The sequence below is a fragment of the Capricornis sumatraensis genome, chromosome 2 (genome assembly GCF_032405125.1).
Source record: "Capricornis sumatraensis isolate serow.1 chromosome 2, serow.2, whole genome shotgun sequence".
Taxonomy (NCBI): Eukaryota; Metazoa; Chordata; class Mammalia; order Artiodactyla; family Bovidae; genus Capricornis; species Capricornis sumatraensis.
Window position 1 is genome coordinate 81,040,859 of NC_091070.1, and position 24,038 is coordinate 81,064,896.

At 42.4% G+C, this 24,038-nt stretch overlaps 1 protein-coding gene across 4 annotated transcripts in view; it reads right to left on the minus strand.

The window, feature by feature from the left end:
- Positions 1-5,710, minus strand: part of NEO1 (neogenin 1) — a 232,601-nt gene extending 226,891 nt beyond the window's left edge. For all 4 annotated transcript variants that reach the window (XM_068963727.1, XM_068963728.1, XM_068963726.1 and 1 more), the window contains exon 1: positions 5,581-5,710. In XM_068963727.1, coding sequence (XP_068819828.1) covers positions 5,581-5,710 — 130 coding nt within the window. The remainder of the gene's footprint in view (positions 1-5,580) is intronic.
- Between the last annotated feature and the right edge of the window lie 18,328 nt (positions 5,711-24,038).

Below are 24,038 nucleotides of genomic sequence, written 5' to 3' on the forward strand. Positions count from 1 at the left end.
CTTTTTCTTTTCCTTCAAACAAACATGTATTTAAGTATTTTAAAAATTTTTAATTGATGATTTAAAGATAGTGTGGTAACAAAGAAAAATGGCATAATGTACATAAAAGGTTGTACATATACCACGATTACAACATAAAAATTATGTGCCATATAGACAGTGACTAGAAAGAAAAATACCAAAATTATACCAGGAGGTCTATATGAAATTTTTTGTCTCTATTTCCAAAAACTTTTAGTCAAAAAATTCATTTGATTCTGAACAAATCCCAATATTGGGGCTATATTTTAATATCATCTTTCATTGCTTGTGTCCCATGACAAAAATCAATTTTGAAGAAGTCATAAACATAAGATTTTTTTCTCACCTCATTAGCTCTCTGATCAACAAGATCTTAACTATAGTCATTTCCCCTGACTACTTTCCTATTGTTGATGCAATTTCACCCAGAAGCCAAAACACCACCAACTGCCTGGTAAACATCTCCTAATCACACAAAAGTAAGTAAAAAAAACTGAAGGGTTTGGCAAAAAAGACTACTAAATATAGAGCTTCCACTTAATAAGATTAATATTATCTCTATATTTTATATTAGCAAGAAGTAATAAAGAAACCAACAATGATCAACATTGGAAAAAAAAACTACACTTCCAAAAAATTTAATAGAATTATATTACGTTTTTAAGTTCATAAAAAGCATTAAAACCATTCTTTCTACACAGACACTGTACTTTATCAGTTTATCAACAATTTTCTTAAGACATTGTATTCTTCTGACAACTCAGATAAGCAAGGTATTATTCTTGCCTGTCTGTAGCCCCCAACAGATGTATGGCAATGTATAGAACCACAAGTCATGTTCAAATCCTCAGCCTCTATATGGTAAGTCTTTTTTCACCATTCACATATAAATTTTCATATGGTTTACTAAAAGCAGTCACATTTCTAATCTCTGAGCACTCACCCTGCAAATCTATGAACTCTTTTATACTTCATTCTATTACGCAGGCAAAGCAGGGCATTAGCCTCTGTTTACAGATCAATTAGTATGATCACTGATCTTTCCTAAGATGACAAAACTGCTAAATACTAAAACTGCAGCATATCCAGAAAAAGATGACCAAACTCACAAAAGGTGAAAAACTACATAATATGAAGAGTGGTTGAAGGAATTAGGATGATTAATTTAGAAAGAAGAAAGAAAAGCAACCCATACACACACACAAAATTTTTGTCATCAGACATGTGAAGGACCATCATACAAAGGAATCAGACTTGTGCTATAAGGCCCAGGAGTTAAAAATAAAAGAGATCCAGTATTCAATAAAGAAACAATTCGCGGTAATCAATTCTGCGCCAGATGCTTGTTTTACACCAGGTAAGAAAAATCCAAACCCTCAAGAGGTTCAGACTAGTAGAGAAGATAAGAAATAAGTGACACTACATGAAAAGGACTCAAAGAGCCATAGGGACACAGAGAGTGATGACTCTAAGTCTCTTTGGGGGTGCAGGCCAGTAGAGAAAAATTCACTGAACAGATGAGTGTGAGTTTCAAAAGTACATAAGATGGGAAGTGGCATTACCAGGAAGAAAGAACAGCATGAACAAAGGCCTGGAGACCTGAAGTTAACCTGGAGAGGTGGACCACCGGAAGAAATGAGGCTTTAAACTGGGAGTGCGGGAGCCTGTGGTAAAAGACACAAATGCCTCACCATTTCCATGCCAAGAAGTTTATACTTGAACATGCAAGCTATGGAGCACTACTATGAGATTATAAGCAGCACGGTGGCATGCTCAGAAAAAATATATAAGAAAGCTCACTTGGGCAGGCTAACTGTGGAGATAAGGAGATTAATTACAGAGCCACTGTTGTTACTCTCAGTGAGGTGGTGATGATTCAAGAAATACTTAGGAGGTAAAAATCAAGAACTATTGGCTATAGTTGGGGTTGCTCCCCAGGGAACCCCTGCCAATGCAAGAGACACAGGAGACGAGTGTTCAGTCCCTGGGTTGGGAAGATCCCCTGTAGGAGGAAATGCCAACCCATTCCAGTAACCCATCTTGCCTGGAGAATTCCATAGACAGAGGAGCCTGGTGGGCCACAATCCATGGGCTGGCAAAGAGTCAGATACAACTGAGCACGCACACACAAACTGGCTAGGGGAAAGAGGGAGGGGAAGAGTCCAGGGTGACTTCTAAATCTCAACTTGGTTGAGTAATGAACAGTGATGTCCAAGGCAGGTAACAAAGGAAGACAAGTCCATGTAATCAATCAATCAGTGTAAGAGTCCCAGACCAGAAATTGGTTTGTTATTGTCTGGAGAGAAGAGATGAGAGAAGAGGAGCAAAGATAAGTTTACCTTTGGTTTTGTGTAATGTATGGTACCTCTTCAGTGAAGCTAGAGTGTGATACGTGCAGAGGGGACCAGGAGAGTCATTAGCTTAAATCAGCAACTGAAGACAAGTAAAATGTACAGAATAAGATCGAACTTAGACACCAGTATGTAGTGAGAAGATGAAGGAAAAACCTGAAAACAAATGCAGAACTGATTACAGGAGTAGGAGATGAATCAAGAGATAGGGTAATACCAAAAAAAGGCAGGAAAAGAGAAAAAAATTCAAGAAAGATGGGGAGGGTGAAAATTAAAGTTAAATGTACTGCATAAAACAAAGTTATCCTCTGTTAGTTTAAAAACTAACAGAAGTTATTTGAAACAGGAACAGACTACTTTGTGAGGTAATGAATCACATCATCAAATTAATGATTCTGGCTGATAATCACCTATACAGGATGTTAACAAGAGGAGTCTTACCTTAAATGAGAAGTATAGCTACATGGCCTCTATAGTACACCTCTGAACTCTAGGTCAAGGCTAGCCTCAGTGTCATTGTGACCTTTAATCAAATATTCTTCTGCAATTTGATCAGAAAATTGAATATTTGATTATTTTAATAAAAGCTTTAAAAAAACAATTTCTACGTTTCATGTAACTCAGAAGTAATCAATACTGGATGAAAACTTCTCACTAATTCTGCTCTTGGGATACAAAAAGTTGCCATTGAAAGTGTACACAGCTGATCGAGTCTCTTGAAACTGGAACTTCAGATCTCAAATGAGCTCTCACATTGTTTTCCGACCAGTCTCCATCCTGGCCCCTAATTCCACCTGTGCACCATTCCTCATCACTCTAGTCAGAGAAGACTCGCACTGCACAGGCGGCTCTGTCCTGTCCTCTTTCTCTTGGTCCCTGCACATCTTTCCAGTAATCTGCTTCTCCTTCCTTCCCGAAGACCATGTACCTAATCACTTCCAACCCTCTTCCACTGCTGACCTTTTCTCTCACCAGTCCTCCCCTCTTTCCTCTACCACCTCTCGTCTACCCAATGTTGGAAAAACACCCCATTTATCCTGCTGTCCCACACTCTATTGTTCTCCTTTTACTACCAAGTATCTCCATATCCCACCACCTATTTGCTTTAGTCCCCTACAGAAAGGTGTCTGAGTCTACCCCTTAATGGAAATAAAAAATTTAAGCCACTGACAAAAGATATATGATTTACTGAAACAGATTGTTCAGTCACTGCTGACTCCCTTTTCAATTCCCTTAATGTCTTTGCAGCCTGCAAATGAACTGACCAACCCTTCCTAGCTGCAGTTACTCCTCTTCCTTTTGCAGTGAGGCTGGATGGACTGTGGAAAGCACTCTGCAGAGAATCAGAAGATTCAGGCTCTAGACCCAACTATACCACTAATTGTCTGTGTGTCTCCTCATCTCTGCTCCTACTCAGATCTCACTGCTGACATGCTGACGCCCAATCTAGGTTAGGTCCCTGCAGTCTAAGCTTTCTCAAAACCTAGTCTTCTCAGTAGTGCTTATCAGAACAACTTAATCACTATATAATTAGTATTTAAATGGCTGTCTTTCCTAAACACGCAGGACTGCAAACTCCATGAAGGCAAAGTGCACATTTCAGCCATGCTTCTCACCTCTTATCAGCACAAAATAAAAGTCCATCAAATGAATAAATGGTGAAAGAGTTGTCATGACTTCCTTAGAGACTTCTTGTTTTTATTAATCTAAAATTACTAGCACTTTACTTACAAAATTAATGACAAAATTTTAAACAGAAACGCCACCAATTACCACAAACATGATGAACTATATTTAAAAATTTACATATAAAATTACATAAGTCTTCTATGATAGCTATATTTTTCTTGCTTATCCACAAGAATAGACAGAGGTGGATCAGGTACTTACATTTCAGGACCAACATGTGTACTCCAGGCTGAATGTACAAGTGTAAGCTTGATACTAAAAACCTATTGTTTATGTAGCTGATTTGATAGTACTTTGGGTTTAAAACTTTTTAACAGTGGTAAAACCTATGTGCTACATATACTCTGAGGAAATCAAAAAAGAAAGCTTTTATCAGATAAATTACATTGCAGTGTGATTTTAAATATAAACCAGGGAAAAATAAGTAATAGTTTAGTTGAATAGAAGCTGCCACTGTGCCTGATAAAATGACTTTCAAATATAAAAATTTCAGCTCTCATGCAACTAGGTGAAAGTTGTCAAGTTTTACGATACACCGCCTTGGTCAAACAATTTAAACAGATTACATGCTAATCTGCCCTTCTGGTGAGTGTGTCCCGCTCCTCAATTATACAGTAAGGTCCTTACGGGCAGGTTTGGCGTTTTGTTCATTGGTCCCCTTAAACAAACAGGGATGCAGGTGATTTCAATAATCTATGATCTACAAAGCCTGAAAATAGCTTTTGTGGATAACTATATTTAAATATTGCCACTTGAAAACAACGTGCATATACTTAAAATCGGATACTTAGACAATTCCCTAGGTTAACAGCCCGATAACAGGCTATAAATATTGTTGTAATCCCCAGGAAAGACGAGGTATTTTCATAACGGAAACACTAACAGATATAATCACTTGGAGCTGTTCTCCAAGGCGCTCTCATCGTTAAGTCAACACCACCAGTTACGGGGGGTGAGTCGTGTCCCTCGGACACCCTCGCTCTTCCGCTGCCTCGGGGCTGCAAATCCCGCACAAGGAGTCCCTGGAGATCAGCCAGCGCTTCCCTGGGGCTTCAGCTGGGAAATCCCTGGCCAGGGAATGCGGAGTTCAGCCACCCCCCCTTTCCTGAAATTAATGAATTGGCCATACGATTGTTTATTTAATGAGGTGTGTAGTGGCCTCTACTGGTGCTTGTGTGAGCACAAGAATGTCCCACTCTTACAAGTGGGATGAGCCTTGGGGGAGGGGAGGGAGGCGAGGGGTGAACCTGCCTCCGGGTACAAAGCGCACAACTAGACCCAGGAGCCCCCGATGCGCCCCCACCGCCGCCCCTCTCCTGGCGGCGCCCCAGGCTGCCCACTTCACTCTCCACCCTGCGCGATCCCCTTTCTCCTCCGCAACCCGAGACGAGACAGAGAAGTTCCTGCACGTTTCCTCCTGGATCCTAAACAAAAACACCGCAGCCGCCGCCGGTGCCGGTACCGCGCCCCCGCCCCCACCCCGAGCCTCCCGGGTCGGCGCCCCGCGGCCGCCGCTTACCTGAGGACTGCGGCGGGGAGCCGCTCCTGGCGGCCGCGACGCCTGGCGCCCGGCGCCCGAGCAGCAGCAGGCAGCAGAGCCAGAAGAAGGAGGTGCTGAGGAGTCGCCAGGCTCCCGGCTCCGCCGCCATCTCTTCCCGGCAAGCGGCAGCGGCGGCGGCAGCACCGCGGAGCCCTCGCCTCCTTTCCTCCCGCGCGCCTCAGCCGGTCCCTCGCTGCAGGCTTGGCTCCCGCGGCGGCCGCCGCCGCTGCTCCAGCCCGACCCGGCCCGGCCCGCGCGGCCCCTCTCGCGGGAGGGGAGACTCGGGGGCGCCTCCCTCCTGCAGGGAGGCGGAGAGGGGAGGAGAGCGGAGAGGGGGGAGTCAGTACATTCCGGGGCTGGGGGGTGGGGGAGCTGGGTCCGTCTCTAGGTTCCAGGCGCCGCCACCCGCCGCCGACTCGGGCTCCACACACACCAGCGCGAGGGGGGCGGGGACCCCGGGCGCGCACCCCCGCGCACGCGCAGGCGCGCGTCTCCCTCGCCCGTACCCTCTCGGCTCCGCGCGCGGCCCGCCCCCGCTGCAATCCCGGCTGCCGCCTCGCGGCCGCGGCGACAGGCCCATTCCCCTCCCCCTTCTCCCCGGAGCCGCGGACGGGCGCGGGGAGCGCGCGCCGAGAGCTGCTGCTGGCGTCAGGGAAACCCCGGAGAAGCGGACCATCCTCCTCCTCCTCCTCCTCCTCCGCCTGCTCCACCTCCTCCTCCACTTGGCCTCCTCGCACCCGGGAGAAACACACCCCTTCTCTCCTCGCCGCCCGCCTCACCTCCCCAGACGCCTCTGGCTGCGGAGACCAGAGGATGAGAGGCGCTCCGAGCCCTGGCTTGTCCAGGAGGCCGGAGCGGGTGCGCACCTCTTTCAGCCTGGGCCCGGCGCCTCTATATAGGGCCTCAGAGGAAACCAAATGGCCTCCGGGAGGAAACCTGGGTGCGCAGAGGGTCGGCGCGGGGATTTATGTGCCAGCCAAAAACAATAGCGATCCCTCCCGGCTCTTGCTGGGACCTGGCGCGGCTCCCGTGGGAGGGGGCCCACCGCGCCGCCGCTGACCTCCAGCTTCCCGGCCGGGCTGCCCTCGCCGCGAGCTTCCCCGGGACAGTGCCAGGTCCGCCCGGACCGCGGGGCCCGCGCCCCCACCCGCGGCTCTCGGCCGGGGTCCAGGGAAGCGGAGCGCAAACAAAGGTGCCGGTGTCCGCTCCACCAGCCGGTGCGGGGGCCTGGGCGGAACCCCATGACCCCCTTTGGGCCGATCCGCGGGCTGTACCTGAGACCTTTTACCTCTACCTTTGCGGGCCACCTCGCGTTTTCGTACCAGGAAATCACATCTCTTCGCTGGTGAACCGGGAGCTGGAGCGCTGTGATTTTAAACCACTTAGTAATCGTGAGGTAGAACCAGGCCACCCAGAGTTAGGAGAAAGCAGTTTGTCCTTACACGGCTGATGAGATTACTGAAAATCGTACAGGTTGCACCCATGGAAAATATTTTGAGAAAAAAAAAAAATTTTGTGTGGTTATGCACTTGGAGAGTCATGTTTGATTGTTAATATGAGTTAACAATTATTCTGTATACGGTATACTCAGTAATCAAAATGTGTTGCTTTCCACAAGTAGATGGCTAGTTCTCTGCCTTCCATAGCCCTCTGTGCCATCTCGTAATTACTTTCTCCCTTTATTTTCTTTTATTCTGAAGTGACAAAGCAGTATAAGCTTTGCGGTAACATTGGGAGGGATAAGCTCAGAATCCTCGTAAAACCTCTCAAATCATCAAAACAGTGGAATCAGAAGCCCTTCGAAACAATTGACTCTTAAAAGAGCAAACACAGGCTTATTGTTTTCCACTAGGGAAACAATCTAAATATCTTTTTGTTTTGGTTAGACTTGTTAACCAGCAAAAATATTTCCTAAATACTCCTGATTGACCTGTTAAATTAGAAATACATTACTTCCCAATTACTTCCCAAGTATTTGCTTAATTAACCTTTAATAATCACATCATTATTCAGTTTTCTGAGATAATTAATGAGAAAGCTCTTTGGAAACTATAAATTGCCTGGCAAATGTTAATATTCAGACATTATTTCTAAGTCTGGGAAATTTTCGTTGTAAATATAAAATGCGTGATGTGGGTTCTAAAACAAAATTTGCATTTATCTCCCAAGTTCAAAAAATATATGATTTGTGACTAATAAAGTAATCAGATTGATTTTCATGTATGACCTTTGTGAACTATCTAGTTAATTGATCAGTCCACTGTGTGTATCAGGGTTAAATCAAAACTTTAAAGCACTTTGTGTAAAGTAGGGTGACTGAGTTGTATATTGCTGGACTGTGCTTAAATCACAGTTTTAACAAAATCCACTCTAATTACTAATAAATGGAGCCCCAGATTAAAAGTTACAATTTTGTAACTATTCAAGAGTAAGATCATAAAGTAAGCCAGACACACTTGAATTCAGATCCTTCACCTTGTTTCAGTGTAAATGACTTTGTAGAGGTTTCCTTTAAAAATCATCACTTGGGGTAATTAATCTCTCTTTTCGTTAGTAAGGCATCTCAGAAAAGATTTTCTTAGGCGTCATATCATTTTCATTCTCCAAACAAGATTTTCAACTAATATCTCAATCCGCATTTATATGAGTAGTGAACATATTTTATGTAGTCTAAACTATATTAACCTATGAAGTGATATTAAACCATTCATGAAATTAACACTTTTTTTTCAATCTAAGTAAAGTTAGAACGTGAGGCCCATGTTCAAGGAATAGTGCACAAAGACACTTTTACAGCAAAGAAAACAGACTGGCCATTGTGTTAGCATAAGTTATCAAAGTACAGGCCAAAAATAACTAGAGCAAATATTCCTGTGAAATTTAAGTGTACTTTGATAGAAAAATTAAATGAAAAATTAATAAAGCCTATGAATATAAAACTTAGTAAGAATCTTATTATCTATAGGATTACTTTTCAACTTTAGAGAGGCAATATAGTTCAGTGTTTAATTGTTGGCAGTAATTAGGTGCTGCAGCTGATTCCCTGGCTGAAAACCAGTATCCAAGGTAGGAAAGAAAGCTAGCTCCCTGACAAGTAGGTCCCAGTATAGAACATTTCCTAGTCACAGCACTTTTTAACTAGGAGTTATCCATCTCTTAAGAACATCGCTTTTCTTCTGCGTAGATGTTGACATTTTTACATTTGCACTTTACACGTGTTCTTGCCTGGAGAATCCCAGGGACAGGGGAGCCTGGTGGGCTGCCGTCTCTGGGGTCGCACAGAGTCGGACACGACTGAAGCGACTTAGCAGCAGCAGCAGGTAAGAATTTCTATTTCTTCCTTTCTCTTCCAAAAGCCACCTGTTCTAGGGAACCATCTCTGATTAAACCCAGTTCAGAAGAATATGTGCTCCTTAAGGACAAAGCCTTCATAGTATTAATTTTGCTTCTTACACATTTCTTTAGTTCATCACATATATTTAGTTCAACAACAGACTATGAATTCAACAACTATTATTGAGGACCTCTTATTTGCCAGATGTGCTGAAATAATAAAATTATTGGTCCTTTCATTTTAATGTCTATAATGCCTATGTCTCGGGTCCTTCCAGGTGTTAGGAGAATGCAACGGTGAGCCAGATAGACGAGGTTCCCAGCCTAGCAGGAAAGATAAACAATTATAACAAAGAAGTGTGAATAGTGTTATGGTAAGGAAAGATAAGGAGTGTGGGAAAACATAGTAAGTGCATCTAATCTGACTAAATTGTGTGTGGGGGCAGGGGAGGAGAGGGGAGGAGGAATGAAGAATTAGAGGAGCATCATGAGTCTCTAAACTGAGGCAAATACAGAAGGAGAAGGGTAGGACTTGACTACACCTGCAGTGGGAATTGACATCAGATTTGCATTTTAGAAGGATTACTCAGGCTGCTTCATGGAGTGCAGGTTAAAAAGAGACAAGACCTAGAAAACCAGTTCAGATTTTTGTTAACAGTAGTCTGGGAAGGAAATACCAGTGGCCTGGAGTAAAGCAGAGGGAATTAAGAGAAGCAACAGATAAGAGAGAGATTTAAGAGACAGAAACCACAGGGGTGTGTGGGGGAGAGGAGACACGGATGACAGATTTCAGCTTGGGCCACTGAATGAAGGTGGTGACATTCACTGAGAAGGGATCAAGGAAGAGGAGTAATGGGAGACAGTGTGAGTTTAACTTTGGACAAGTTTAATTTAAAGTGTCTGTGACATTTGAGTAGAAACAGCAAACTGTTATTTACCTCTAGAGTTTCACAGGAAGACCTGAGCCAGAGAGAGGAGAGTCATCAACTAAACCATATATACCCAAATGTAAGGTGCCTCTGAATACAGAGTGAGGCCCCATTTTCCCAATTAAAATCCATCCACTTAATAAAATTGTCGTCAACATGAATGTATAAATTTTTAGAGATATAGGTGAAATAATCAAGAATCCACTTATAATGCTCAATGTATTAAATGAATTATACTTACTTTAAATTACATATTTAAAGTAAAATGTAAAATGTAATTTTTAAAATAAAACATTTTATTTCTATAAAATGTAATTTAAAAAATAATTTTATTGGAACTCCTGATACAGATTTATGATCACCAAAGTCACATTTTGAATCTGTGATATCACTTTAAAAAAAAAAAAAAGTACTTTTTTTTCAGATGCAGGCAGATTTTTTAAAATTATTTATTCATTCAGTTTTTTTGGCTGCACCGGGACTTCATCGCTTTGCCTGGGCTTTCTCTAGTTGCAGCTAGTGAGGGCTACTCTTCGTTGCAGGGCACAGGCTTCTCACTGTAGTGACTTTTCTTCTTGCAGGACAGGGGTGCTAGGGTGCATGGGCTTCAGTAGTTGCCGCACACAGGCTCAGTCACTGCAGCTCCCAGGCTCTAGAGCACAGGCTCAGTAGTTGTGGTACATCAGCTTAGTTACTCATGGCATGTGGAATCTTCCCAGACCAGGGACGGAACCCATGTTCCATGCATTGGCAGGCAGATTCTTATCCACTGTGCCACCAGGGAAGCCCCTCTGACATAGTTGTAAAAGACACTCATCTCCCCTTCCACCTAAGTTTTTGACCCTATAGATGATACTGTCACTGGGGATTTTATTCCAGACCACAGTATCTAATCACATTATGTCATTCATCCTATAATCATATTCACTATCATATCCTCTTCTATATCATGTTTCAAAGACTTATTTACAAGGACATCCAATATTTGCAAACATGAAGAAATTTTTTAGAAGTAATTTCAAAATCTGTATTAAATTTCCTTGTTTCCTTTCCTACCAATTCTGTCGGGTGGCTTCTAGATGAACATTGCTACTGCTACTGCTAAGTCACTTCAGTCATGTCTGACTCTGTGCGTCCCCATAGACGGCAGCCCATCAGGCTCCCCTGTCCCTGGGATTCTCCAGGCAAGAACACTGGAGTGGGTTGCCATTTCCTACTCCAATGCAGGAAAGTGAAAAGTGAAAGTGAAGTCACTCAGTCGTGTCCGACCCTCAGCGACCCCATGGACTGCAGCCTTCCAGGCTACTCCGTCCATGGGATTTTCCAGGCAAGAGTGCTGGAGTGGGGTGCCATTGCCTTCTCCGAGATGAACATTGAATGAGATCATTGTGTACAAATGTGTATTCCCCCAAAGAGCATTTTGTTGTTCAAGGACATTTTAAGGGTCAGGATGAATATAAAGTGACTCCCTCTTTTCTGAGAGATTACTGTATGCTGAAAGAGGTAGGGTGTTTGTCTTATACTCGGGCATATATGGTAGTGCCAAGAAAGCATTTCAATTGTCCCAGGAAAGTTGAGGACAGAAAGGAAGGTTGAGGACTAGGTGAAAAGCCAAGGAACACCAGTATGTTTAAAGTATAGAACAGAAAGAGGAATTTGCAAAGAAACAAGCAGACTTGTGAGAGAAAACCAGAGGCATATGGTACCACAGAAGCCAAGGAAAGAGTTTCAGGACTATAGGAGTGATCAGTAGTGTCCTGTGTTCCTGAAAGGTCAGGTGAGGTAAGACCTGAAAAACATCCGTTGAATCTGGTGATAAGGTGGTCATTACAACCTTAGTAAGTGCATTTATAGCAGAGAGTAAGGGCACCTGAGGGCTAAGGCTTGTCACTGAGTCTGAACAGCTTTTTCAAGGAAGAAGAAGAAGGAAGAAAGAGTTGGGAAATCTCGAATGGATTTTGTTGAGAGGGGAGTGGACTTAAATGCTGATAAGAGGAGCAAATATAGAGGGACGTGCTGAAGATTCAAGAGAGAAAGGGCATAATTGATAGCTGTAGAAACAGTGTAGTAGATAATTTGGCAGCTGTAATTCAGTAAAGCCCATGGTTATCTGACCTCAGTAGTCTCAGGCAACTGGCAACAGGCGAAAAGGACTTCACAGAAGAGTTACACCCTGGCCTTGTGGTTTCCAGGCAACTTTCAGCTGTATTTGAGCATGTTCCGTTCTTGTGACACCTTAATGAAGACAGAAAGTAAGAGGCAGTATTCTGACATTTGCTGCCCAGCAGTCCTCTAAAATTTTATCCTCAAAAGGCACATGAATGGGTGCCAACAAATAGCACTCACAAAACAAGGCAGTCCAGCTTTTCAGTAAGAATGACAGAATCTTGCTTTTTGATTGCAAGTAACAAAAACCTAAAACAAAATACTATCATACGCAGAAATTTTAATGGAAGAACCCTGGAATCTTAGAACAAAGATGCAACCTGACCTCAGGAATAGAACCAGAGGCTAGAGCACCTTAAAGAATTCAAAAAACCCTCTTTTGGAAAGTGTCTTGTCTCTATACATTTCTCTGAATCTGCCTCAGCTTCACCCTTGTTGCAGAACGGCTTTCTGTGTGTCTTGGTCCATATCACAGAAAATGGCCACTCCTATCAGCTTCCTAGTTACTCTGTTTCCTTGTGATTCTGTCAGTCCCAATTACAAATTTCCCAGTGAAAGGACTGATTGCCAGCCTCGATTTAGATGCCCACTCCTAACCATCCAGGAATAATATGACAGCTCCCACTGTAACCAAATAAATAAAGGAGGAATGTTCAATTCATAGAGAAGAGGTGCCAAACAATTCAATAGGCATTGCAGCTGTGTTCTGTTTTTTGTTGTATTTCAATTGCCCAGCCTGCTACCTGGTGTTTAATAATCATTTGTCTAAGGAATACATATTTAATGTTGATACAAAGATTTTTAAATTATGGGAGGGAATTTAGATGTAAGTCAAGGGTTTTGCCTGGATGGGAAGAGCCAGAAAAGGAGGCAAAGATGTGTGTGTGTGTTACTCACTCAGTCATGTCTGACTCTTTGTGACCCCATGGACTGAAGCCCACCAGGCTCCTCTATCCATGGAATTCACAGGCAGGAATACTGGAGTGGGTTGCCATGCCCTTCTCCAGTGGATCTTCCCGACCCAGGGATCGAACCTGGGTCTTCTGCATTGCAGGCAGATTCTTTACCATCTGAAACACCGAGGCTGATGGGTACAGGCAAATAGGATTGTGAGAGGATACATTGTGAGATGCTCCCCCAGAGCATCTTGATATTCTGCATGATGTAGGCAACATGGCCATCACTACAAGAAAAGAGGGGATATGGTAGGGTATTTAAGGAGGGTAGTAAAGGTTTGCATCACAGAAGGGTTTATGAGAAAGAACTATAGATGGGGAAGGGAAGCAGCAGAGGCAGCTGAAATTAGTAATGATACATTGGTGATTCTTCTCCACCAGGCAATGCACGGTAGGAAGAGAGATGGTAGATAGTTCCACTGACCTAGAGCTTCTAGGTGTAGGTGCAGAAGTGAAAAGACAAGGAACTGAGGCACTCAAGGGTTCTGAAAGTGAATTTATTGAGGTGGTAAATCATTTAGTCTATATAGGGAAGGAAATAAATCCAGAATGGACAGAATGACTAAGATAAAAGGATAGTGTCAAAGAATTGGAGCACTCAAGAAAACTGAAGAGTGAAGGTGCCATGTGTGAGTAAGGGATCAGGAGCACAAAAGAGAAGACTGTATTCAAGACTAGAAGTTCACTGTTTCAGGAGAGTCAAGGAAACCATGAAATTTTTAGGTGGTAGTATTCTTCAGTGCTTTCCCTTGTGTGGACTACTTGTGTGTTTTGGAAATGTTGGGAGTTTCCCTCTTACTGCTCTGAGCTCAACTCTATCTGGTTTCCCACCATAGAGCTTTCATATCTCACATAACCTGCACACACACACACACACACACACCAAGCTGCTTTGCACAAAGGATTTGAAGTGACAAAATATAAAAGAGATTACCAGAGGTGGTGATGTAATTAGATAACAGAAGTAAGCAGTGACTCAAGCAGAGATTATCAGGCTCCTTATTCCAAGTTATAACTCCTCCCCCAACACTTACACAGACAGTTCTCCAACACTAAGAAGCTGATTAGACAACGTTAAAAACCACAAGAAGCTTATTTATTCCATTAGCTTATGTCCTTTATAAGGGCCACTTGAATTTTGGTCCCTTTCTCTCAGCCCTTCCTGGCCCATCCTGAGCTGAGAAACTCCCACACCGAAGGCACCCCACTACTACTACCCCCACAACCTCACTACTAACGGGAAACAAAAAGAGACTTGCCTCTTTCCAGGTTTTGCTCTAGAAAGAATCAGCGGGAATGCTATTTTTGTATTGGACCTTTCCTGCCATGCACGTTGCCATGCAATCTCTTCCTAGGTGTTGAAGGTGGTGGAGAGGGAGAAGAAGGGGAGCGGGCAGAGGCAATGTACTGCAAGCCACTTTAGACTTAAGATATCTGAGAAGTGACTCAGATGTCCATCATTAGATGACCAACAAAGAAAAGAAAAAAGACACTGAACAGGTTGCCTGGATGCCATGTTTCTCAAAATTAAACAGAACTTTTGTTTTGCTTAGGATTTTTCATTTTTGTCCCCAAATATAAGCAAAATATTGAGAAATGACAGTGGGGGCCCAGGTGAATATTAATACCTGCTCCTGGTCACTTGAGATCACCCTGAACAAAGAGGGCCCACAGAAGTGGCCTCAGGAAAGAGTGAGCTTTCAAATAAAGCAGGAGATAGAGGGAGTGCAGGTTCAGAGATTTGGGAAATGGAGGCATTTGTTTCCTGTCCAGTAGGACTTCCAGGGAACAGAGGAAATGGTTGTGAAGAGGGGTCAGCATTGAGAGCTTACATCATTGGGGAGGATGTACAGAATGTTTTCAAATGGGCCTGCAGGACAATGACATTTAGGTGAGGGGTTCTGACTCAGTGGGGACACTAAGCCCATATATCATGTTGACACCTATGGAAGGTGAGGAGCCCTGCCCAGCCTGGCACAGCCTTTGGAAATGTTGGGAGTTTCCCTCTTACTGCTCTGAACTCAACTCTATCTGGTGTTTGGGTCAGTACGTAGAGGCCCAAGGACCAGAGGAAGGACAGTCTGTCGGCTCCTCCAGTGAGGGTTCTAGATTCCTCACACATGCCCTCAGCTGGACAGCCAAGAACTACACCAGCGGGGGCAACACTGCAGGAATGGTAGTGACCCAAGGGCAAATGTAAGAGAGGTTTCTCTACCCCAGAGGCTCCAGGGTGCTCCTCCTAGCAGGGAAAGTCTTCCTGTCACTTAACCCAGAGATTTCCAAACACAGAGTCACCTAGGGACTGTGTTTAAAACATACACAGGGGACTTCCAGTGGCTAAGACTTCGTGTTCTGAATGCAGGGGGCTCAGGTTCCATCCCTGATCAGGGAACTAGATCTCACATGCCCCAAGTAAAGATGCCGCATTCTGCAATGAAGATTGAGGATCCCACTCAAAACTAAGACCAAGTTAACACACACACACAGATTCCCAGACCTCATGCCAATCCTCTTGAATTAGAGACTCCCAGGTGGGCCCCAGCAATCTGCACTTTTGAGAAGTCACTCAGTGATTTCAGAATTTCTACAGAGGAGGAACTTAAGGGTAGTGATCTAATTAGATAACAGAAGCAAGCAGTGACTCAAAAAGTAAATAGATTTATAGATTTTCATATGCTAAGCCCAAACTTATCTAATTATACAAAAACAAATCAAAGCATGGGCTTTCCTGGTGGCTCAGCAGTAAAGAATCTGCCTGCAATGCAGAAGACCTGTGTTCAACCCCTGGGTTAGGAAGATCTGCTGGAGGAGGGCATGGCAACCCACTCTCGTACTCTTGCCTAGAGAATCCCATGGACAGAGGAGCCTGGCAGGCTGCAGTCCATAGGGTTGCACAGAGTCGAACACGACTGAAGTGACTAAGCAGCAGCAGCAAATCCAAGCATTCACTTATAATTTCCTGGTTTTAGCACTTTTGCTTTTTCTCCTCTCTTTTTCCTGCTTGTCATTGTTTTAATTTGAAGTCATATCCTCTTATCATTGGTGAGTTTTACAAAACTGTCCCCATTTGGTGTTGCATTTATCAGATTTTCCAATATTAAAGAAATGCATTTTTGGAACACCTGGAAAATGCCCGAAAGTAAATTGAAGATGAAAATCACCTGTGTTTAACTGTACTTCCTTCCATTTTTATTTCTCTCCACAAGTTTCTTTCTCTATATTTGTAATTATAATGTATATAGAAAAGGAAACTTTGAAAATTTTTATATGTGTACTAACTTTATAGGAAACTAGTATAGGAAAATTCATAATCATTACACACACGCACACACACACACCAAAGCTAGTGGAGGTGATGGAATTCCAGCTAAACTATTTCAAATCCTTAAAGATGATGCTGTTAAAGTGATGCACTCAATATGGCAGCAAACTTGGAAAACTCAGCAGTGGCCACAGGACTGGAAAAGGTCAGTTTTCATTCCAATCCCAAAGAAAGGCAATGCCAAAGAATATTCAAACTACCGCACAATTGTACTCATCTCATATGCCAGCAAAGTAATGCTCAAAATTCTCCAAGCCAGGCTTCAGCAGTACATGAACCATGAACTTCCAGATGTTCAAGCTGGATTTAGAAATGGCAGCAGAACCAGAGATCAAATTGCCAACATCCGCTGGATCATAGAAAAAGCAAGAGAGTTCCAAAAAAACATATACTTCTGGTTTATTGACTATGCCAAAGCCTTTGACTGTGTGGATCACAACAAACTGGAAAATTCTTCAAGACATGGGAATACCAGACCATCTTACCTGTCTCCTGAGAAACCTATATGCAGGTCAAGAAGCAACAGTTAGAACAGGACATGGAACAATGGGCTGGTTCCAAATTGGGAAAGGAGTACATCAAAGCTATATATTGTCACCCTGCTTATTTAACTTATACGCAGAGTACATCATGTGAAATGCCAGGCTGGATGAAACATAGCTGGAATCAAGATTGCAGGGAGAAATGTCAACCTCAGCTATGCAGATGACACCATATTTTGGAAGAAAGCAAAGAGGAACTAAAGAGTCTCTTGATGAAAGTGAAAGAGGAGAGTGAAAAAGCTGGCTTAAAAACTCAACATTCAAAACACCAAGATCATGGCATCTGGTCCCATCACTTCATGGCAAATAGATGGGGAAACAATGGAAACAGTGACAGACTATTTTCTTGGGCTCCAAAATCACTGCAGATGGTGACTGCAGTCATGAAATTAAAAGATGCTTGCTCCTTGGAAGAAAAGCTATGACCAACCTAGACAGCATATTAAAAAGCAGAGACATTACTTTACAGACAAAGGTCTATCTAGTCAAAGCTATGATTTTTCCAGTAGTCATGTATGGATGTGAGAGTTGGACTATAAAGAAAGCTGAGCACTGATGATCCATTTGAATTGTGTTAGAGAAGACTCTTGAGAGTCCCTTGGACAGCAAGGAGATCAAACCAGTCAATCCTAAGGGAAATCAGTCCTGAATATTCATTGGAAGGACTGATGTTGAAGCCGAAGCTCCAGTACTTTGACCACCTGATGTGAAGAACTGACTCATTGGAAAAGACCCTGACACTGGAAAAGATTGAAGGCAGGAGGAGAAGGGGACGACAGAGGATGTGATGGTTGGATGGCATCATAAGTTCGATGGACATGAGTTTGAGCAGGTTCTGGGAGTGGGTGATGGACAGGAAAGTCTGGTGTGCTACAGTCCATGGGGTCACAAAGAGTTGGACATGACTAAGTGACTGAACTGAACACACACACACACACACATATATCCTGCTTTCTTTTTTTTTTTTTAATTTTAATTTTTTGGCTGCACCATAAGGCGTACAGGATCTTAGTTCCCCAACCAGGGATCAAACCCATGCCCCCAGCAGTGGAAGCAGAGTGTTAACCACTCATAACCACCGGATCAGCAGGGAAGTCCCCTATCCTTATTAGTTTATCATAAACTTATTATTTGTTAAACTTTCTATTTCATCATAAATACTTCCCCATGTAGTAAATTATTATTCTTAAAAATGTGTATAATAGCTTCACAATATTAAGTAAGTGAATCATGATTATGCAAACCATTTCTTATTGTTGGACATTTGGATTTGTTCATTCATTCTGCAAATATTTGTCAACTTCCTAATATGTGCTGGGTAGGGTTCTAGAGCCTAGAAATATAGTAGGAAACAAAGTAGGCAAATTCTCCTGGGGTTACAGTCTAGTGGGGAAAAGACTGGCAATATACAATCATCATATGATAATAAATGCTATAAAAATAAAGCAGGGAAAGAGGGCTGGAAAATGACAGAACTCCTATTTTATAGAGTATGAAGTGAAGTGAAGTTGCTCAGTCGTGTCCAACTCTTTGTGACCCCATGGACTGTAGCCTACCAGGCTCCTCGGTCCATGGGATTTTCCAGGCAAAAGTACTGGAGTGGGTTGCCATTTCTTTCTCCAGGGGATCTTCCCGACCCAGGGATTGAATCCGGGTGTCCCACATTGTAGGCAGACGCTTTACCGTCTGAGCTACCAGGGAAACCCCCAACGCTGAAGAGAGTAGATTGGTTCACAGGACTTTCTACTTTTTAAAATTGTTTTGTCAGGATAATTTACCAGTGAAAGATTTACAGAGTCAAGAAGTGTGAATATTTTTCACATTCTTAATATATACGTACTCTTAATTACATTCCAAATGTTATAGCAATCTGTACTCCCACCTTTGCGGTGGGATCATTGTGTTTTGACACTATTTTATAATCTTTACTTATTTGTATTTCTTATTAATCTGAATGAGTTTTTAAAGAGCACAAAATTAACTTTTATCATATTTGCTGCAAATTTCCAAATTCTTGTTTGACTCTTTTAAAATTAATTAACTTTTGGCTGCATTGGGTCCTAGTTGATGCATAAGGGCTCTCTCTAGTTGCGGTAAGTGAGGGCTACTCTCTACTTGCTGTGTTTGGGCTTCTCACTGTGGCAGCTTCTCTTGTTGTAAAGCACATACAAGCTGAGTAGTTGTGGCATGTGGGTTTAGTTGGCCCTCAGCCTGTGAAATCTTCCTGGACCAGGGATCAAACTTGTGTCCCCTGCATTGGCAGAAAGATTCTTAACCACTGGCCCACCACAGAAGTCCTTGATTGACTCAGGTTTAGTAGTGTGCAGCTTTCTCTTTCCATAACCACCATTTGTCCCTCGTGCTCTTTGCTGAATATATTGTCCTCACACATTGATTTGTGCAATTACACTTATCATATACAGTATTAATATTTTAAGTACATCAGGATCTGTTTCAAGGTTATTTATCTTGTTCATTTATCTATTTTGTATTAAAACCACAGTGTTTTAATTATTCAAGTTGAGACATTCTAATATTTGGCAGGGCTAATTCGCCCTCATTATGCTTACCATTAATATATATTCTTTGTCATTCTCTATAATTTATTCTTCTAAATAAATTTTATACTAATGATCAAATATTCATCCCAGTCTGCTCCCTACCATTTTTGCATTTTTGATGCCATTAGGAATGATGTTTCCTTTTTCACCACATTTTTAACACATTATTGCTGTTACAAGGCTGTCTATTGATTTTTGTGTATTTATCTAATCCTACCATTTTATTGAACTCTTTTTATCAATTCAAATAGCTTTTTGATGGAATCTCTTTGGTTTTATACATATACAATTCATTTTCCCTTGTATTTCTAATAGGTTTTACTCTGTGTTCTTGATAATATATTACTTGATATTTTAAGATTTATTCCTACTGTGTTTTTATTTTGAAATTCACCTCTTATCAAAATAAAATTAGTCTCTTTACTGAATGGTTTTGGCTTTGAATTTTACTTTATTTGTGCCTAAGATTGCCTTGCTTTGCTAGTATGTTTAAGTGTTTTCCTTCTTGCTCTAGCTTTATGTAGTGGACACCTGTGGAGTGCTTGTCACTCACCCATTCTCTTCCAAGCACTTGGTGCTACCGTGTTAGTTCAGTGTGATCCTATTTCCTGGCCACAGTTGATTGGGGTTGCTATAGACACCTGACCTGAGACTGTCGTCATGGCACCCTAACGCACTTGCCATAGTTGATTGCTTTACGTATGTGTACCTGACTTAAAGTGAAAGTGAAGTCGTGTCTGATTCTTTGCGACCCCGTGAACTGTAGCCCACCAGGCTCCTCCACCCAAGGGATTCTCCAGGCAAGCATACTGGAGTGGGTTGCCATTTCCTTCTCCAGGGGATCTTCCCGACCTAGGGATCGAACCCAGGTCTCCCGCATTGCAGGCACACACTTTAACCTCTGAGCCATCAGGGAAGCTTGGAGTCCCAAATCAAAGGGACTCTTTGATTTGAATCCTGAAAGAATGAGTCCAGTTTCTGGTGATTTAAAGCCTAAAATTCTAAAACAAAAACTAAGGCCATGTTTTTCAGCATGTGGAGAAAACTCGTGTCCAGCAAGGGAGAATGAAGCTGACATACAGGATTTCAGCAACAATAAATAGGACACTTGAGTGTTGTCTGAATCCTCAGTTTCTGGTGTTTCTGAGTTATAGCTGCGTCACTGCACTAGACTGGTTCAACCATACTTTGGGTTTTGTGAAATGCTTCAGTCTTGGTCCAAAAAGTTCTCCTCTTTGCTCAGGCTAATTTGGTTTTCTGTCACTTGCAATCAAAAAATTCCCAGCTAATATAATATATATCTTTGTAACCCACTGAGATTTACTGTTGAGGAAGGAATGCAAGTGAGATACTTTCTAATTTCTCAAGGTGATAAATAATTTTTAGTGTTCTGTTAGCCAGATCAGTTCATCAGGAACCTAAGAGAGGGAAGAATACAATACATTGATTTAGGTTATCTTGGTCCCTTTCTCCTGATCTCTTATGCCATCAATTCTCCCATTGGATTAAGGTCATGGGTGGTCCGGTCATTATGTGAACGCTTTTCCAGAGCCCATATCTGAGCAGCAGTTAATTTCATGGCCTCTGAATGAAGTTAAGGGGAAAAGAGCCCAGACTGATAGCCTTTGAGAATAACCTGTTCCCTTTCTACAACATGCCCTGTGGTGCTGTCGTGGGGGCTGTCAGCTCGTTCGTTTTGCCAGCTAAAGGTAGTTAGAGAAGAAAAAGAATCACTTCAGGGAACTGACTTTCTAAAAGGAACATCCATCCTGTCCCCTCCCAACATTCTTAGGGAATTGATGGTCAAAGTCAGACTCTTCAGGCATGTGACACTGAGGCGCTGAAATGAAACACTAGACGAAAACGTAATCAAAGCCTACCACATTTCCCTGACAGTTACGCCACCAAGGATGTCAAGATCTGCACTTCTGCTTTCAGGACATGGAGTTATCGTTTTGGACGGTTCTTAGTCCCTTACTAGCAGCTTAGAAATCAAATTACTTTACTCAGTGCCAGAGGCTGTAGCTCACTGACTGAACCACTAAATCAGACTAATTGAGGTAACAAATATGCCTGAATAGTGCTTCCTTGAGAAAATGCACCCTTCAGAAGACATGACATTTACCTCTGACTTAGCTAGATGTACTGACAACTAGGCATTTCTAAGGCTGCCCTTGATTTGTATCTATTAAAAGAAATATGGAATGAATTTTAACAGTCCAAATGTAACTTTGCCCTGATTCAAACACAAGCGGAAATACAAGGTGGAAAATTGTGAGTAGAATGCAAACCTAGCCCAAGTCAGTAACAACTGAGAGCTCTTATCACCCGACAGCCGCTTTCATTCCTATGAAATGATTTGAGCGGTTTGGTGTAGTTCATAATAAGCCAAGTGTCAATGGCACAAATGCCTTCTAGAAATTATTACAGTAGTTTGGCTACTGTGTTGGCAGTCTCAGCAAGACAAATAAGAAGCATTAGGTTACCAACAGCTTACATTCCTTTCTCAGTTCTAGATGTGGTGCTCTGAAGACAAAAATGGGGTGAGGACAAATAACTTTTACTATTTCTGTCAACTTGACAGATATCTTCAAAAGGTTCAGTTTAGCTCTTTTAATCATAGTGAAGCAAACAGTAAGGGAAAAACATCAGAGGATTCCTTTAATAATTGGATTGTAAAGTTAACAGCAGGAAGGAAATGCTGTAATATAATGTAACATGATAAAAGACAAAAGAAATCCCGCAGAAGTGTGTACAAGGAAGGAAGATATTTTCTGAGGATTGCCACGTGCTGATATCATCATCAATGCTTAGAACCCTAAAATAACCTCAAAGATCCTGAGATTTTACTTTAAATGGATTATTCATAGACCAAATAGCAAATTAAAAGTAGTATTATTTGGACTTCCCTGGTCTAGTGGCTAAGACGCAGTGCTTGTAATACAGGGGGCCTGGGTTCAATCCCTGGTCAGGGAACTAAATCCCACATGCCTTAACTAAGAGTTCACATGCCACAGCTAAAGATCCCAAGTGCTATAACTAAGACCAGTGCTGCCAAATAAATAAAAACAAAATTTTTTTTAAATAGCATTATTGCACAATTCCTTTTTGCCAACAAAAAGCTCTAAGAGAAAGAAAGGGTAAATACGGTAAGTAGAATAATTAAAGCCATAAATCGAAAGAATTGGACTTTTTGTGTGCCTCGCTTTATCCCTCACTAGTTTACTTTCATAGATTACCCACATTCCTTCTATCTACATGTGCCAGATTCCAGAGATACTTCAACAACTATGAACCATAATGTGGACCATGTCAACGTAGATAATAACCTACAAACTACGTGGTTTAGTTTTCTCTGACTTTGATACTGAAAGATATTTTATGAGGAAACATGATTTTCTTTAGGGGGGGGGAGGTCAGCCCTGAATATCCGCAGTTTCCTTGATTGGCCATTGTGAACCATTTGTCCATTTCAGAGTAATTCTCCTAAAGCACAGGCTCCAAGAGGTGGTGTGGCTGCATTAGAGAAGAAAGAAGGTGCAACAGGAATCGGGAGGCAAAAACAGCGTCCTGCTCAGCTCTAGTGAAACCTGTTTGCATTTGCTTCATCTGGTTCCAATACAGGTAGACTCTGAGTGCCGCTGAGGTCACAGGTGAAGTTGAACTGCTAATTCCCTCAGTCCTTGGGCTGGCTGAGTGATCACAAACAGATTCAGTAGTATGTTCAACCCCAGCTTCTGTAAACGTATTATCAGTTTCTATAAGATCCAAGATATTAAAAACACTGGGTTGGCTAATATTGACATTTCTCGGTCTAGAAATACAAAGGCTGAAATAGGACTGAAGCTTTATTATTTCTAAAATTTACTATTTGTATATTTATTTTTTGCTGCACTGGGTCTTCGTTGCTGCCCACGGGCTTTCTCTAGCTGCGGTGAGTAGGGCATCTCTCTAGTTGCAGTACCGGGGCTTCTCTAGTTGCAGAGTATGGGCCCTCAAATGCAGGCTCAGCAGTTGCAGCACTTGGGCCTAGTTGCCCCGAAGCATGTGGGATCTTTCTAGACCAGGGACAGAACCTGTGTGCCCTGCAGCAGCAGGGAGATTCTTAACCACTGGACCACCAGGGAAGTCCTTATCCCATGTTTTTCATGCCTCCATACCTTTGCTCAAGCTGTGCCCTCTGGTTAGAGTGTGTATGCCTGGTAAATTCCAAGTCTTTCATATTTCAACTCTTCAAGGAAGCTCTCCTTGCTCCAAACCCCATATTCTTACAATCCCACCATCACACAGTCATCAGCTCCCTTCTTTTTAGTTACCATCTCAAGCACCCTTCTGTGATCACACTATTTGCCATATTATAACTTGCAGGTCTGGCTCTCCCACTCAGGCAGGAACCACACCTTGTTTGTCTCATTAATTCTGAGAGCTGGCACAGTAGGCACTGGGGTAGTATTTGTTGGGCAGATGGACATACTGACAGATGGTTGAATGGATGAATGAATTCAAGTTAATGTGATCTTGTTCACCAAATCAATACAACAGCTTTATGAATAAAAAGAAGTAAAATTTTATGTAATGTAGACTCATTTGGTACTTAGCATGTCACAATTTATCCTCTTATATTAATC